Below are 13,667 nucleotides of genomic sequence, written 5' to 3' on the forward strand. Positions count from 1 at the left end.
ATAACGATCGAGAAAAGCGATGGTCTGCGGAGGGTCAAATTGCGTTAGAATGGGATATAGCCAAAGAGCGTCTCGCGATCACCGCCGTTTCGAGTTCAGCTGAACGAAGAGTGGTGGAAAAGAATGAACGAGAGTGATCGGAAGGTCGAGAAAGAAGCGTGGGCCCAGAGAATGGAAAAAACAATTACAATGCGTATTCAAAGGAGTGACACAGACAAAGAGATAAGTATGAGGAGAAAAAGAAAGGGTTCAGTGATAGGGATAAAGCAGGAGTAAATACGCCCGTCCACACAGTGCGCACACACTGTCAAGGAGGGGAGCTCCAGCTCGAGCTCAGCAGCAGCAGCACATTCCAGTGATCCCTCTCAGCAGAGAATGGATGGGCGAATGGGAATGTGGATATGACACAGTGACAAGCAGTTTCCCAAGCCCTGGCCTTGGAAGACTGACATCTCATATTCTCATAGAACTTTCAGTCCTGAAGCTGGTTCCTTCGGGCAAAATAGTTTGTATTCTAAACCTGAAAGTAGACTAGGTTGGTTCTAAAGCTCTATAGATTCGTAGATTGGCGCGGGAACCATCAAGATAGCTGCGCTGATCTACACTAAACTAATCTGAGCCGTGGAAATGAGCTCTCCTTGCTTGACTTTCATTGTCAATTGAGAGTTGATGGAGACTCTGGTCTAGGGGTCAGAGGGATTACAAAATTATTGGAATCTATGTACATCTAAGGTAGAGATTCTCAATCTCACACGTTACCCACTGGCATAAAATTCAATTTTCCAGTGACCCCGGACTTTCACAGCGAATGATAATGCTGCCATCAAGACAAGGTTAGCATTAAGGCTCTCCATAAGCCTGAGGCTTCCAGGGTTCCAAGCCTAAAACAGCCCAACGCCTGCACCTTAGGTATCTACCGCCTTGACCCCGGCCCCTAGGCGTTTGACAGTAATCAAAGCATTGAGCTTCACACAAGAATAGTTAAACAATTATAGCATATATACACAAGAACGCTTCTAGCAATTAGCAGCATGTTTACTTCTACTTTTCAAATGCGCTAGTGCTGGCCTGCATCAGACTTTTCGTCTACTCTGTGGAGGCATACACTCGCTGTACAGTCACATGATGTTGTTATTGCCTCAGGCCACAATAGTATTTGTTCTAGGCCGTTTCGAGAAGCAAATCTGAATTTCAATCGATCAAAGGATTCCTTGCTGCTCCATTCGAACAACAATCTTCTCTTGCCAGGTTTCTTTGATGTCTGCCTATTTTTCTTGAGAATACTTTGGGAACAAGTCCTTGATATGGCAAACAGTATGTGCCTCGCGTCCTCAAGACTCAGTCTTCCTACCCTGTTGCGAAATGTCTTTCGCTCTGAGTTCGCCGCCGATCTTGGACCTCGTTCTGAGTACAAAAGTCTCCTCACCGTGCAACGACCACACTTGGCCTATCGCAGGATCAGAGGGGCTCGACAGTTCAGCTCGCTGACTCTGGCCGACCATATACCTACTTCATCCAAACAACCATATACGCCTTCAAGCGCTGCAAATGGTAGCAGTGTGCCACAACCGGACGAACCAGCCAAGTCTGGCGCCGGCGAAATAACAGCATCAGGCGATCCGTCTGAGATTGTCGACTCTTCGCCTCGCGCCGATTCTGCGAAAAATAAGAAAGCGTCTGCATCAGAAGAAACGGTCGGTCCAAAGCCAGCTGCAAACAAGTCCTCGGATGATAAGAAACGCTCACAAGCCCCTCGAACATCCGGTCTTTCTGTCCTCTCCAAGTCGAAGAAAAAGAAAGAGCCGTGGCAAGTTCAAAAGGATGCTCTGAAGAAGAAATTCAAGGAGGGCTGGAATCCGCCGAAGAAGCTATCGCCCGACGCGCTGGAAGGGATTCGTCACCTACACGCTGTTGCACCGGATCGATTCACCACTCCTGTGCTAGCTGAGCAGTTTCAGGTCTCTCCGGAAGCAATCAGACGGATCTTGAAGAGCAAATGGCGGCCTTCGCCTGAAGAAACGGAAAAAAGACGGGAGCGGTGGGAAAGAAGACACGATCGCATTTGGAGTCAGATGTCTGAGCTGGGTCTCAGGCCTCCAAAGCGCCGCGCAGATAAATTCTCGGACGCCAAGGTGTTGTATGATAAACCTCTGTGAGGGCTATGTCTACCGTGTTCGAAGCGTTCTGCTTGAGACTCTATTTCGTCGATCTCTAGTATGTATTATAGTGTACCATATATCCTAATAATAGAAGCACCCTGCATTAAATTCTCCTGGCTTCCGTGATTGTTATTAGTTGCAGAAGCTCAAAGTTTCTCCGGCTTCAGGAATTGCGAAGATGAATAGTAAAATGAATCGAGGATTCTTCAATTGTAATTGAGAGACACGAGACAATATGCTTCTACGCGCAGTTCTCCAATAATTTAATGTTTAGAGCGCTCTGGAGGACCAGATGCAAACACCATGGTAGCTGAGCGGTAGCGCCACGCAGTCCGAGGCGTCTTCCTCGTCAATGGAACCATGCACGTTAGTGACCAACCGACTGCTCCCCGATCAGAGCGCATCCGGCTCTTAATCTGCCCTCTGACCATACGACCATAGAAAAATGGCCAGCTTCGTTTAGCATATGACAGCATGTCGATGCTGGAGTATGCATGAGACTACCTCCGAGAATTCCAAAACAGTGGTAGCTGGTACCCGCTGTCACTCCCCCGACTCCTATATCCCTCCACCTCTTCCTCCCGCCGCCCACATGGTGACGCTGCGACCCTCGCCATGCAATCGGACATACAGGTCTTTGTGAAGTGGAAAGACCAGACTATATTTGCAGGGGAAGATGTGGAATGTATAATCACCTTCAAGAACGTGACAGAGACAGACGTGGAGACAAACAATGGAGGGCAGGTTTCCCATCAGCGAAAGCAGTCTCGCGCTCGCAATGCGCAGGCCTCTAACTCCGAGTCCTACTTCTCTTTGAAACCTCCTCAAAATTCATTGTTTAGTCCTCACCGCCGCTCCTTTCCCGTTGCGCCCAGGAAGAGTCCTTCGCATCGAATATCCTCGTCGTTGAGCTCCCCGTTGATCGGCTCGCACAGCTTTCCCCCCCCAACCCCGCGAAATAACCAAAACCCCGGGCACGAGCACAAGCGCTCCGTGTCTATACTGTCAATTGAAAGTGAAGGAACTGGGGATAAAACCCCGAGGTCGTCGGTCCAGTTTAATCGTTCCAGGCCGGGGAAGGGCCATGGTCGTTCTGCGAGCTTGCAAGTCGTACCTAGAAGGTATGAGGGGTATGAAGATGGCTTTGCAAAAGGTGAGGCTCGTGCTACATCCCTGACTTGACGATCAATGACACTCATGTATTCCGTTACTTAGCTGGGCGAAATACCGTCCGCGGGATTTCCTCCGAGGCTGGCGGCAACCAATTCCTGGGTAATCTGAGGCCAGACGTGGATGGGCCCAGCAGAGTTAATCGCTCTGGATCCAACGGGCAGAGACCCATTCAGCCTTTAGGATCCCCTCGTACACCTGGACGCAACCATCAACTGCCGCCTATGGATTTCAAATTCCCGCCTGCTCCCACATCCGATCCTAGCAATCGCCCGGCCCTGTCTCCTGCGGCAACATCTAGTGATGAGAATACCGGCTCTGTGTCGACAGGACGATCAAATGGGAAAGAAAGTCCAGCAATGCCTCCACCCGGCCACCTACCCCAGCTTACACGAATACTCTCTACATCCAGCCTGAGTGGAAGTCATAGAAGCAGCGGCGAGTTCTACTCCGCCAGCGACAACTCCTCAGAGACTCTTCAATCTGAATACACGAATTACTCTGCAAATACACAACGGCCGAGTGCTCCCCGTCACGCACGTCATTTTTCGAGTGTGGATACGGGACCGAGACTACCCAACGGCCAAACCCTCCTCATGGGCTATGCCCAAGTCAGCGCATCCTTTACCGTCGATGGCTCATTAATCAATCAAGCGGCGTTTGAAGAAGTCAAACGAAAAGGGGTGGTTGGCAGCCAGGGAAATGCAGCTGGTATGCGAAGTGGTGGATCCGCATCAATCAGCGACAAAAGCCGTAAAAGTGGTGGGTTCTGGGGTGCTTTCAAGTGGAATGCGATAGAGGAGTCCATAAGCGGTCTTCTATCCAACAATGAACTCGATGGTCTTCGTGATATGCGTGGCGTTACTTCGTCACGATCGATACCTTTGTTATCCACTCCACAGTCTCTTCTTTTTGTGGATCTGCGACTGGCACCAGGAGAAGAACAATCGTATTCTTTCTCTTTCACTCTTCCCAAGGGACTTCCTGCAAGCCATAAGGGCAAAGCTATCAAGATATCATATAATCTAGTCATAGGTACTCAAAGGCCGAGTGGGTCTAACGAACCTCAGCGCGTGAATCGCATCACTATCCCCTTCCGTGTCTTCAGCGGAGTGAACAGTAAGTCCTATCGGTCGTCCTCCTTACTTGACACCTGTCACTAATTTTTCTTAGGTCAAGGAGAGATCCTTGGTCATAACCTGATGAGCCCTTATGTACTTCTTCGAGACGAAGCCAGGGTCCAGAAAATAAGCTCTACCCCCCCGCCAGTGTCTAAGAATAAGAGCATTAGCGGGCATGTATGGACGTCAGCACCAGAATTTCTTTCCTATGTAGATGAACTCCTCGAGCAACAATCTCGCAAAAATCTACTGCAACCACCAGATCTTGTCAATGCAAGACGCTCCTCAAGTTATGAACCGTTGGCCGGCCCGCTTTCCTGCAAAGACGCAATTGACTTGGCCATCCTTCGAAGCAATCAAGCAATAAGCACGGCGCGCAGCCCCAACCGGTTTGAAATTGCCCGCAATGGGCGCCGCATCGCTGTGGTGGTGCTCAACCGGCCGGCACATCGATTGGGGGAAACAATCACCGCCACGGTGAATTTCACAGATGTCGCACTTCCATGCTACGCTCTGCGGGCCACACTGGAGTCGTTTGAGAAGGTGGCAGCCTCACTGGCAGTTCGGTCAAACGCTAGCATCCACCGAGCCACACGGCGAGTGCATGCATCCTTCTTCGAGAATACGCTTTATTCCACACGAGTTGTTTTCAGTCCTGCAGTTCCCGTATCCGCAACGCCGACTATCATCACCACCGGAGTCAACCATGAATGGGAGTTACGGTTCGAGTTTGTGACTACCAACTTACACCATGAGCTGAGTTCAGGGCTCTCCGGTGCTAGGCTGCTTGAAGTGGTTTCCGAGGACGACCGTGGGCAGGTTATGTCAGGCCTGGAGAATCTCGGTTGTGAGTCCTTTGAGATCGCAATCCCCGTCACGGTATACGGAGAGACTGTTCGGGAGAGGCTCCCGGAAGAAAACGAGGGTTATTCTATTTAGAGGTATATGTACTTCTTGCATGAGCGTTGATCATACCCCATAGCGCTTCGAATGAATCGGATTATTTTCCCCATGGTCTTCTCGTGAGACTCGTGTAGAGCAGCGCTCACCAACATGATATAATCTCATAAATCCTTTAACCCTCAAGCGTAGCTAAATCAGTATCTGATAAACTACACCTACTAGATAATCGAGTCTGACATCACAGAGAAGTGAAGTCTTTGGATGACAGTGGTCACTGGGGCAACCAATGGGGCCTTCCGTCTTGCTCCCTTGAGGCATCCATGGATCCCGACCGTCAGACTGCTCCGCTTGTGGGATCCATCGGATTTCCTGCTTGTGGCCAGCTGAAGGCCAGGTCCAGGTCTACTCGTCATATCGTCAAGTTTAAGCTTGCTTGTTGATCATCGCGTTTCCTGCAGCTAATCTGTTTGTTTGCTTTTTTATTTTTCTTCATCGTCCACATCGGAGATATAGCATCCCCCTTGTGCCTGAGTGCCTTCTGAAACGCGACTTTATTTTCTCGCGTTTTGCCCCTCCTCTCAGCCGACCGTCCAGAAATTCCCAAGCATTAGCCTTCGTCGTTCTTCCGGTTAGTGAGATCGAGGTTCCAGAGATCAGAAACACCCCATACGGATTGATAGCTGACCCTCTGGCATTGGAATGTAGGCGCATTTCGCACTCAGCAACGCATCCGCAGATCAGTCACATTTTAAGACTTACAGTCCATACCTCCGAAACGGGAAAAATCAAAAGAAACGCCGTTGTCCTCTTATAGCGAATACCTCCAGAGAGGTGTCGAGGTCACAGAGCGGAGATAGGATGGCTTCACTTATCACCACCATGTTCGTGCCCTTTAGACCCTTTATTCCCTCTGCTTCTACTTCTTCCTCATCTACTTCTCCGTCTGCACCGCCGTCACACCAACTCTCCGCCCTCACCCCGTCAATCTCATGCAGCACTATCCATACTTTCCGTGGTCCGCTTTCGGAGCCACCTTCTTACCTGTCTCCTGCTGTTCGCGCGCTCAAGCAGAATCTGTGTGGACTGACACCTCCCAGCAATGCGCGAACCAGGGCGCCGTTTAAGCCCCGGTCGGCTGCCAAGGGCACGAGCAGTTATCAGCTGAGGCAGTTTGCAGAGGCGACTTTGGGGAGCGGGAGTTTGAGGAAGGCTGTGAAGCTCCCTGAGGGCGAGGATCTGAATGAGTGGCTTGCAGTCAATGGTGAGTCTACTGGAGGGATTGTTGCGGTGCCCTGAGTGTGTCTTGGAAATAGCTAATTAGGTGGATTTTCGCATTAGTGGTCGACTTTTACAATCAGATCAACCTCCTCTACGGTGCCATCACGGAGTTCTGCTCCCCGCAGTCATGTCCGGAGATGAAAGCCACCGATGAGTAGGTCCTCTCACTTCAGTAACAAATGGGAAGCTTGCAGCTGACCAAGGTTGATGCGACAGGTTCGAGTATCTCTGGCAAGACTCGGAGAATTTCAAGCGACCGACCAAGATGTCCGCGCCGGAGTACATCGAACATCTGATKACCTGGGTCCAGAGTAATATCGACAACGAACAGATGTTCCCAAGCAGGCTTGGTATGACACCATTTTTGGACTTCATTTCAAGAACAAAGATGGGGCAGGCTGACGAGTATAACAGGAGTCCCTTTCCCCAAAGCATTCTCAAGTTTGATTCGCCAGATCTTCAAGCGACTTTATCGCGTGTATGCGCACATCTACTGCCACCACTACCCCGTGGTTGTGCACTTGGGACTCGAGCCCCATCTCAATACCAGTTTCAAACACTATGTTCTATTCGTTGATGAACATCGGCTGGCGACCGGCAAGGATTATTGGGGTCCACTTGGAGATCTCGTCGACAGCATGTTGCGGAGTGACTGATTTCTATTCTCGGAATGCGATTGATGATTGATGACTGGGTCGGAATACTCCTCGGTCGGAGGCAGGTCGAGGAAATATTGGCGTTAGGGTGTTTGCATTTCTTTCAGATCCATTTCCTAGAGTGGCAGAGACAATTCTGTCCTTGATACATCTTTTAGTGAGAGAGATTCTTCAATGTAAGAGTATGCATTAGTATTGAAGTAAACCAATTCTGTCAGCATGTTCTTTGCACTTGTCTTCAAGTTCGCTCATTTCATGCTGTAGGAGGGATGGCTATCACTAAGAGAACCCGAAATTCTCGGCGTGTGCGGAAACTCACGTGACCGGAACCGGGAGAAGTTGGACGTCGCTTCAACTTCGTGAGACTCTCCAGCAGCAGACCTACGGCCATTGCACCCCTCTAAACGACGTTCCCACGTCCTATATCCTTCCACTCTCCCTCCCCCCGAGGTCTTCTCACATTACCGCCACGATGAACACCGCTCGTGTCGCCCGTCTTGGCCTGCGTGCCACCCAGCAGTTCTCCGTCCCTCGCACTGCCGCTCTCAACGGTTTGAGGACTTATGCTACCCCGGCTCAGAACGTCAAGCCCCCCGTGGCTCTCTTCGGCGTTGATGGTACCTATGCCACTGCTCTGGTACGACTTGCATTTCTCTCTGGATGCCCCTTCGATGCTCTGCGGATTGGGTCATAGTCTGCGTTTTTTCCGCTCCTTTGACCCGAATCACCCCTCTCCGCCTGCAAATCGCGTCAAAATCCATATCGTTCATCCAGGAATCATTAGAGGGCATTGAATTCGAACTAACAGCTAAATCAATAGTACACTGCCTCTGCCAAGTCCTCCGCTCTCGACCAGACCTCCAAGGCTCTTTCTAGCCTCGCTCAGACCTTCAAGGCCGACCGCAAGCTGACCGACATCATCGCTGCCCCCACCCTGTCCGCCAGCGACAAGCAGCAGATTGTCCAGGAGCTCCAGAAGATCGCCGGTAGCGACAAGGGCGACATCCTCAAGAACTTCCTGCAGACTCTGGCTGAGAACAACCGTCTCGGCCTCCTTGAGGGCATCTGCGAGAAGTTCGAGACCCTGATGGGTGCTCACCGTGGTGAGATGGAGGTTACCATCACCAGTGCCCAGGTGCGTTTTGGCTATTGCTTTACGATCCCACCGGATTTGTCGCTCACTTTAGCTTCTCTCGCAGGAACTCGACAACAAGACCATCAACCGCCTTGAGAAGGCCGTTTCCAAGCACGAGCTCAGCCAGGGCAAGAAGCTCAAGATCGTTACTAAGGTACGCCTATCACTCTCTCCCCTCACTCATGACCGGCTGGCTGATGTCTGTGTAACAGGTCAACCCCGACATCGTCGGCGGCCTCGTCCTGGAGATCGGCGACCGCACCATCGACCTCAGCGTCTCGTCCAAGATCGCCAAGCTCAACAAGGCCCTTACCGATGTTCTGTAGATTATAAAATAGGCTAGAATTTGATTTTCCCTTTGACATGTATCGTACAGTCCCATAGTCGTGCGTCGTCCGCGCGGCTTCCAAGAGACAATCCTCGAGTTCTGGAAAGCAATGAATGGACAGGATGACAGTTCGTTTCCACTTTGATATTCACATTTCATCTTTTGTTCTATTTTATAGTGTGCGAGCATGAGGGGAAGGGCGTGATGTGGATGAGGTAGTGAGAATATGTAGATATCTATGCTATGCCTCGTGTCTTGATAGATGACCGTTGAGTGGCCATTCTCAAGGGTTGATATATCCGATAGCATATCTAAATAAGGAATATAGCACGTATCGAACCGCCCCGGTATCCATGTCCTGGTATGTAACCCAGCGGTTTCTTTGCCGAAAAGCAAGAAATTCCCTATTAAGAAACAAATATAGGAATGAGATATAGATATGGAGAGAAGAGACTCGAACAATCTCTGTCTGAGCACACCGATAACGGATCCTTCTTGGTTTACAAGTATGTCAATTCAATCAAAAAAGGTATGCAATGCAATTCTATCTCATTAGATCAACTATGTATAACGATATAACGCAGTGTCAACATGCGCATGCACTTCGATTTTACCGGAACCCACTTCTTACAACGGTGCGTCACCACATAGGAAGTCTAGTGACCGTTCGGAGTGCGGTCAGCCTGCGCCTCGAACTCGTCGTCGTAAGCCGCGATGGATGCAGAACTTCTCACGCGCTGCAGCTGGCTCGCAACGTAATTGGAGACGTGCTCGTCCAATCCGTTGCGGGGGACTCCGCGGTCATGCTCGTCTTCGGACAGGATCTCGGCGGCGGGGGTCTCGGCGCCGGTGAAGGCTGATTCGAAGTCGCTGCGGTTGCCGATGGAGCGGGTGGTCGAGGAGCGCCGGAAGCTGGGCTTGCGGCTGGAACGGGGCCGGCCTGAGCGGGTGAAGATGTCGTCGAAGTAGTGCGATGCGGCCGCGAAGGGGGAGCGGGGGGTGTGTGGGAGGCGGCAGTTGACTCTGCAGAGAAGGTTAGCGGTGTGGGGATGGAGTGTCAGGCTCTCGAAGATAAACTTACCCGGTATCGTGGATGACCTTGGCGATGAGACCTGTCCATCCGCATTGGTGGGACGCCCCCAGTCCGCGTCCGGTGTCACCATCGAAGAACTCGTGGAACCACATGTAGTCCTTCCAGTGCTCATCGTAATCGAGGAGATCTGAGCCATCGTTGACAGCTCGGCGACCTTGGTCATTGCGAGCGAAGAGGTGCTGCAGACGATGCTGAATCTCCTCGGCAACGTGGCCCAAATGCATGTAGTCTCCAGAGCCTGTGGGACATTCCACCTGGAAAGAATCCCCATAAAACATGTAGAACCGGAGAAGGGATTCAACAAGCAAGAAGTTGACACACAGCCAGACGGGTCCGCGCCAGTTGCTGTTTCCTCCGAACAATCCACTGTCGGAATCGCCTGGGACATAGCCGACTCTGAATGTCTGGCCATTGACGTCCATGGAATACGGGTGCTTCTCATGGTACTTGGACATAGACCGGATACCGTGCTCCGACAAGAACTCGGTTTCGTCCAGCATCCTCTTGAGAATCTTCTCCAGACGATCCTTACTTACCAGTGACAGAAGGAGTCGGTCGTCCTTCCCGCGCCGTTTCATGCTGGCAATGTTTCTTTCTGCAACATCCTGCCTGTTTTCAATGAACCAGTCCATTCTCCTCTTGAATGAAGGGAACTTGTTAATCAGCTCAGGTTCGAGCGTGAGAACCGCATACAGAGGAATCAAGCCCACCAGCGACCTCACAGGAAGCTGTTGTGTCCATGGCTCGCCGTAAGAAATCGCGTCGTAGTAAAAACTGAGAAGGATCAGCTACTAGCCCGCCCCTCGTGACTATTGCATTACACATACCCGTCGTCTTCGTTCCACAGAGAGGATTCCTTGCCACCTGACTTGAAAGTCATAGCATCACTAATGAGAAGGAAGTGCTCGAAAAATTTGGACGCAACTAGCTTCAGTTAGTGAGAAGTCCATAACCTAGTACAACGTTGACTCACTGTCTTCGTAGGTTCGGCGATGCTTAGCCAGTTCAAGAGCTATATTGAGCATGCATAGACAATAGAAGGCCATCCAGCCGGTACTGTCCGCCTGTTCCAAGACACCTCCAGTTGGAAGAGGCTCAGAACGGTTGAACAGTCCAATGTTATCCAGGCCCAGGAAACCGCCCTCGAAAACATTTTTGCCTTCTGAGTCCTTGCGGTTGACCCACCAGGTAAAGTTCAGCAACAGCTTCTGGAAAACGCGCTCCAGGAAGTCAAGGTCCTGCCGGCCGTACATTTTTCGTTCAATCTTGAACGTTCTGAAGACAGCCCATGCATGCACAGGAGGGTTAACATCTCCAAAGTTCCATTCATAAGCCGCGAGCTGGCCATTCGGGTGCATGTACCATTCACGAGTAAGGAGGTCCAGCTGCTTCTTCGCAAAGTCCGGATCGATCATGGCCAGTGGAATGCAGTGGAAAGCTGTATCCCAAGCAGCGAAAAAAGGATATTCCCAAGAGTCCGGCATAGACAAGATGTCATCAATGTATAGATGCTTCCATTGCTGATTGCGCACATGCTTCCTTCCCGGGGGCGGTGGTATCATTCCAGGGTCTCCGTTCGCCCATTGGTCCCAAACGAAGTGGTAAAATTGTTTCGTCCACATCATTCCCGCAAATGCCTGTCTTTGGATATTACGCAGATCGTCACTCATTGGAAGAGGGCTGATTCGATAGTAGAAGTCGTCAGCTTCTGCCCTTCGCTGCTCGATTGTATCATCCAGCACTTCTTCGTCGATGAATTGCTCGTTCTTGCGGGAGAACCTGAAGCGGACGACTGCGCACTCGCCTGGAGGGATGCCGTCTCCCTCGTCAAAGGCATACCAAGCGGCGAACTTTGTTCCCTTGTTGGCGGGGTTAACGGCATCCTTCTCCTCGTTGACGATATGGCGATGGAAGGCATCCTTAACGTAGGGCTGGTCGTTCTTAGTGCCCCACAGGAGCTCGTTGTTCGTCTCGTTCTCAGTAAACAGCATACGAGGCATGACATCCTCCTGACTATCGCCGACAGCTGGAGAAGGCGAGAATCGTACGTATCGCTCTCCCAGCTTCTTATGAGAAGTTTTGGCTGTAAGCTGCGACACTTTCTCAATTGAGGGTTTCTCCTTCTCATTCTCATACCCCCAGGACCAGGTGTTTCGGAACCACACATGAGGGACTATGTGCAACGGAGCGGGTTCCGGGCCTCTGTTGTAAGCAATGACACGGAACATGAGTTCCTCCTCATCTTCTCCCTCTTTGGCAGTCTCAATAAAGATATCCCAGTAGCGATTATCGTCAAATGCGCCGGCGTCGAGGAGTTGGTATTCACGGTCCTGCCTTGAACGCCGCGCATTTTCATCAATCAAATCCTGGTAGGGGAATTTCTTCTGAGGGTACTTGTAAAGGTATTTCATGTACGAGTGCTAGAAACGCGCATGTCAGTGCAACGCATAGTTAAGCAGTTGACGGGAGTTCCTTACGGTCGGGGTATTATCCAGGTGAAAGTGAGCTTCCTTGATGCTCTCACCATGATTTCCCTGAGGATTCGACAATCCAAACAGGCGCTCCTTCAAGAAGTCGCTGTTCAACAGTCAATGTCAGAACGCAGCCGAGATCGCATATCCAGGGAGCGTGGACGTACTCCTTCTCATTCCAAAAGGCAAAAGCGATATTTTCTAAGCCATGGGTATCCGAGACACCAGCAATTCCATCCTCGCCCCACCGATATGTTCTTGACCGGGAGTGATCGTGGGAGAAATCTAGCCGTAAGATACGTCGATCAGCCCCGCGCAATTCACATGTGGATAAGACGGACTTACAACTCCACGCGTCTCCATTTTCACTGATTATTCATCAGTAATTGTAAGAAAGCATTGCATTGGACACAATGATGACAATGTCCAAGACTTAGTGAACGACGAAACAAGAGAAGCACTTACGAATAATCCTCTCGGACTGCAGACGGCCGGGAATGAGATTATCAGCGGACAAGCTCCGAATTACCAGTGATGCCACTTGAAGCAACTCATGAGTAGGATGAGAACTCACCTGTGGCCCATTGTCTCTCTGCGACATAAGGACCCCATTTCTTCCAGTATCTGGTCCGTTGACGGTCCTCCTTGAGACGCTGTTCCTCTTGGGTGAGGTACTCTTGCTTGTCAATCAAAACCATGGCTAGATAAACCGGAGATCGATACTCCGGAGAATGTAGGAGACAGAAGGAAACACGTAAGTAATTGAGATAGAAAGCAGAAGAGAAAGAAGGGTGAAGAACGAATGTGTGGGCACGCCAAATAATAATATTACTACTACTACCAAAAACTAGCCGACAGGGCAAGCTCTGTTCCTTGACCTTGGGTGTAGTTACATTGGATGCGAGAGGACACTTGAAGAGGAGCTAGCTACAGCTCAGCAAGACAGATTGGCAATAACTGAGGGACCAGCAGAACCTGATTCGTCCGATGACCGCAGCGGCTTATCAGAAATTGATAGCCATAGTAGTCTGGACTCGTTCGCTCGGCGCATCTTTCTGGATTGCTGGGGATTTCCAAGGTTTGTTAGCTGTGAAGGTGGAGCATCAGAGGGGTACGACAGTAAGGGCGAGATCTGACATCATCGACGGTCAAGCAGATTGGGAGAATGTATGCAATTTAGCTAGATATATAATGGTGCATAATTGTTTTTGATTAGAAGTAGTAAATATAACTAAATACTCGTCTCCGTCATAATGCATCTACTCGATTGGACCTCGTTGATAACGTAGAGGCCAATGGCTATCGCAAGCCAAATGCCAGATGGGATCATCTACATCTCAGGTTCGCAAGCAT

The 13,667-nt window shown here is 50.5% G+C and overlaps 5 protein-coding genes across 5 annotated transcripts; 4 read left to right on the forward strand and 1 right to left on the reverse strand.

Annotated features, from left to right (window-relative positions):
- Positions 1-1,304: 1,304 nt before the first annotated feature.
- rrg9 (mitochondrial ribosome assembly protein RRG9) lies at positions 1,305-2,156 on the forward strand (the record flags this gene model as incomplete). The annotated part of the gene is made up of 1 exon (XM_043303692.1): positions 1,305-2,156. One exon carries the CDS (start codon positions 1,305-1,307, stop codon positions 2,154-2,156), a length of 852 nt encoding a protein of 283 aa, XP_043159627.1.
- A 618-nt stretch (positions 2,157-2,774) lies between these two features.
- On the forward strand, positions 2,775-5,389 carry Asppvi_007810 (putative intracellular protein transport protein (Sat1); the record flags this gene model as incomplete). Its single annotated transcript, XM_043303693.1, has 3 exons — positions 2,775-3,312; positions 3,375-4,448; positions 4,503-5,389. 3 exons carry the CDS (start codon positions 2,775-2,777, stop codon positions 5,387-5,389), a joined length of 2,499 nt encoding a protein of 832 aa, XP_043159628.1.
- An 843-nt stretch (positions 5,390-6,232) lies between these two features.
- Asppvi_007811 (Mob1/phocein family protein) lies at positions 6,233-7,287 on the forward strand (the record flags this gene model as incomplete). The annotated part of the gene is made up of 4 exons (XM_043303694.1): positions 6,233-6,614; positions 6,692-6,785; positions 6,848-6,981; positions 7,046-7,287. 4 exons carry the CDS (start codon positions 6,233-6,235, stop codon positions 7,285-7,287), a joined length of 852 nt encoding a protein of 283 aa, XP_043159629.1.
- A 472-nt stretch (positions 7,288-7,759) lies between these two features.
- Asppvi_007812 (F1F0 ATP synthase subunit 5) lies at positions 7,760-8,748 on the forward strand (the record flags this gene model as incomplete). The annotated part of the gene is made up of 4 exons (XM_043303695.1): positions 7,760-7,924; positions 8,108-8,422; positions 8,487-8,576; positions 8,635-8,748. The coding sequence occupies 4 exons, from the start codon at positions 7,760-7,762 to the stop codon at positions 8,746-8,748; spliced, it is 684 nt and encodes a 227-aa protein (XP_043159630.1).
- A 658-nt stretch (positions 8,749-9,406) lies between these two features.
- Positions 9,407-13,012, reverse strand: Asppvi_007813 (uncharacterized protein; the record flags this gene model as incomplete). The annotated part of the gene is made up of 7 exons (XM_043303696.1): positions 9,407-9,773; positions 9,832-10,617; positions 10,671-10,767; positions 10,817-12,263; positions 12,321-12,420; positions 12,482-12,599; positions 12,889-13,012. The coding sequence occupies 7 exons, from the start codon at positions 13,010-13,012 to the stop codon at positions 9,407-9,409; spliced, it is 3,039 nt and encodes a 1,012-aa protein (XP_043159631.1).
- Between the last annotated feature and the right edge of the window lie 655 nt (positions 13,013-13,667).

This window comes from Aspergillus pseudoviridinutans (assembly GCF_018340605.1).
Source record: "Aspergillus pseudoviridinutans IFM 55266 DNA, scaffold_5, whole genome shotgun sequence".
NCBI classification, from domain to species: Eukaryota; Fungi; Ascomycota; class Eurotiomycetes; order Eurotiales; family Aspergillaceae; genus Aspergillus; species Aspergillus pseudoviridinutans.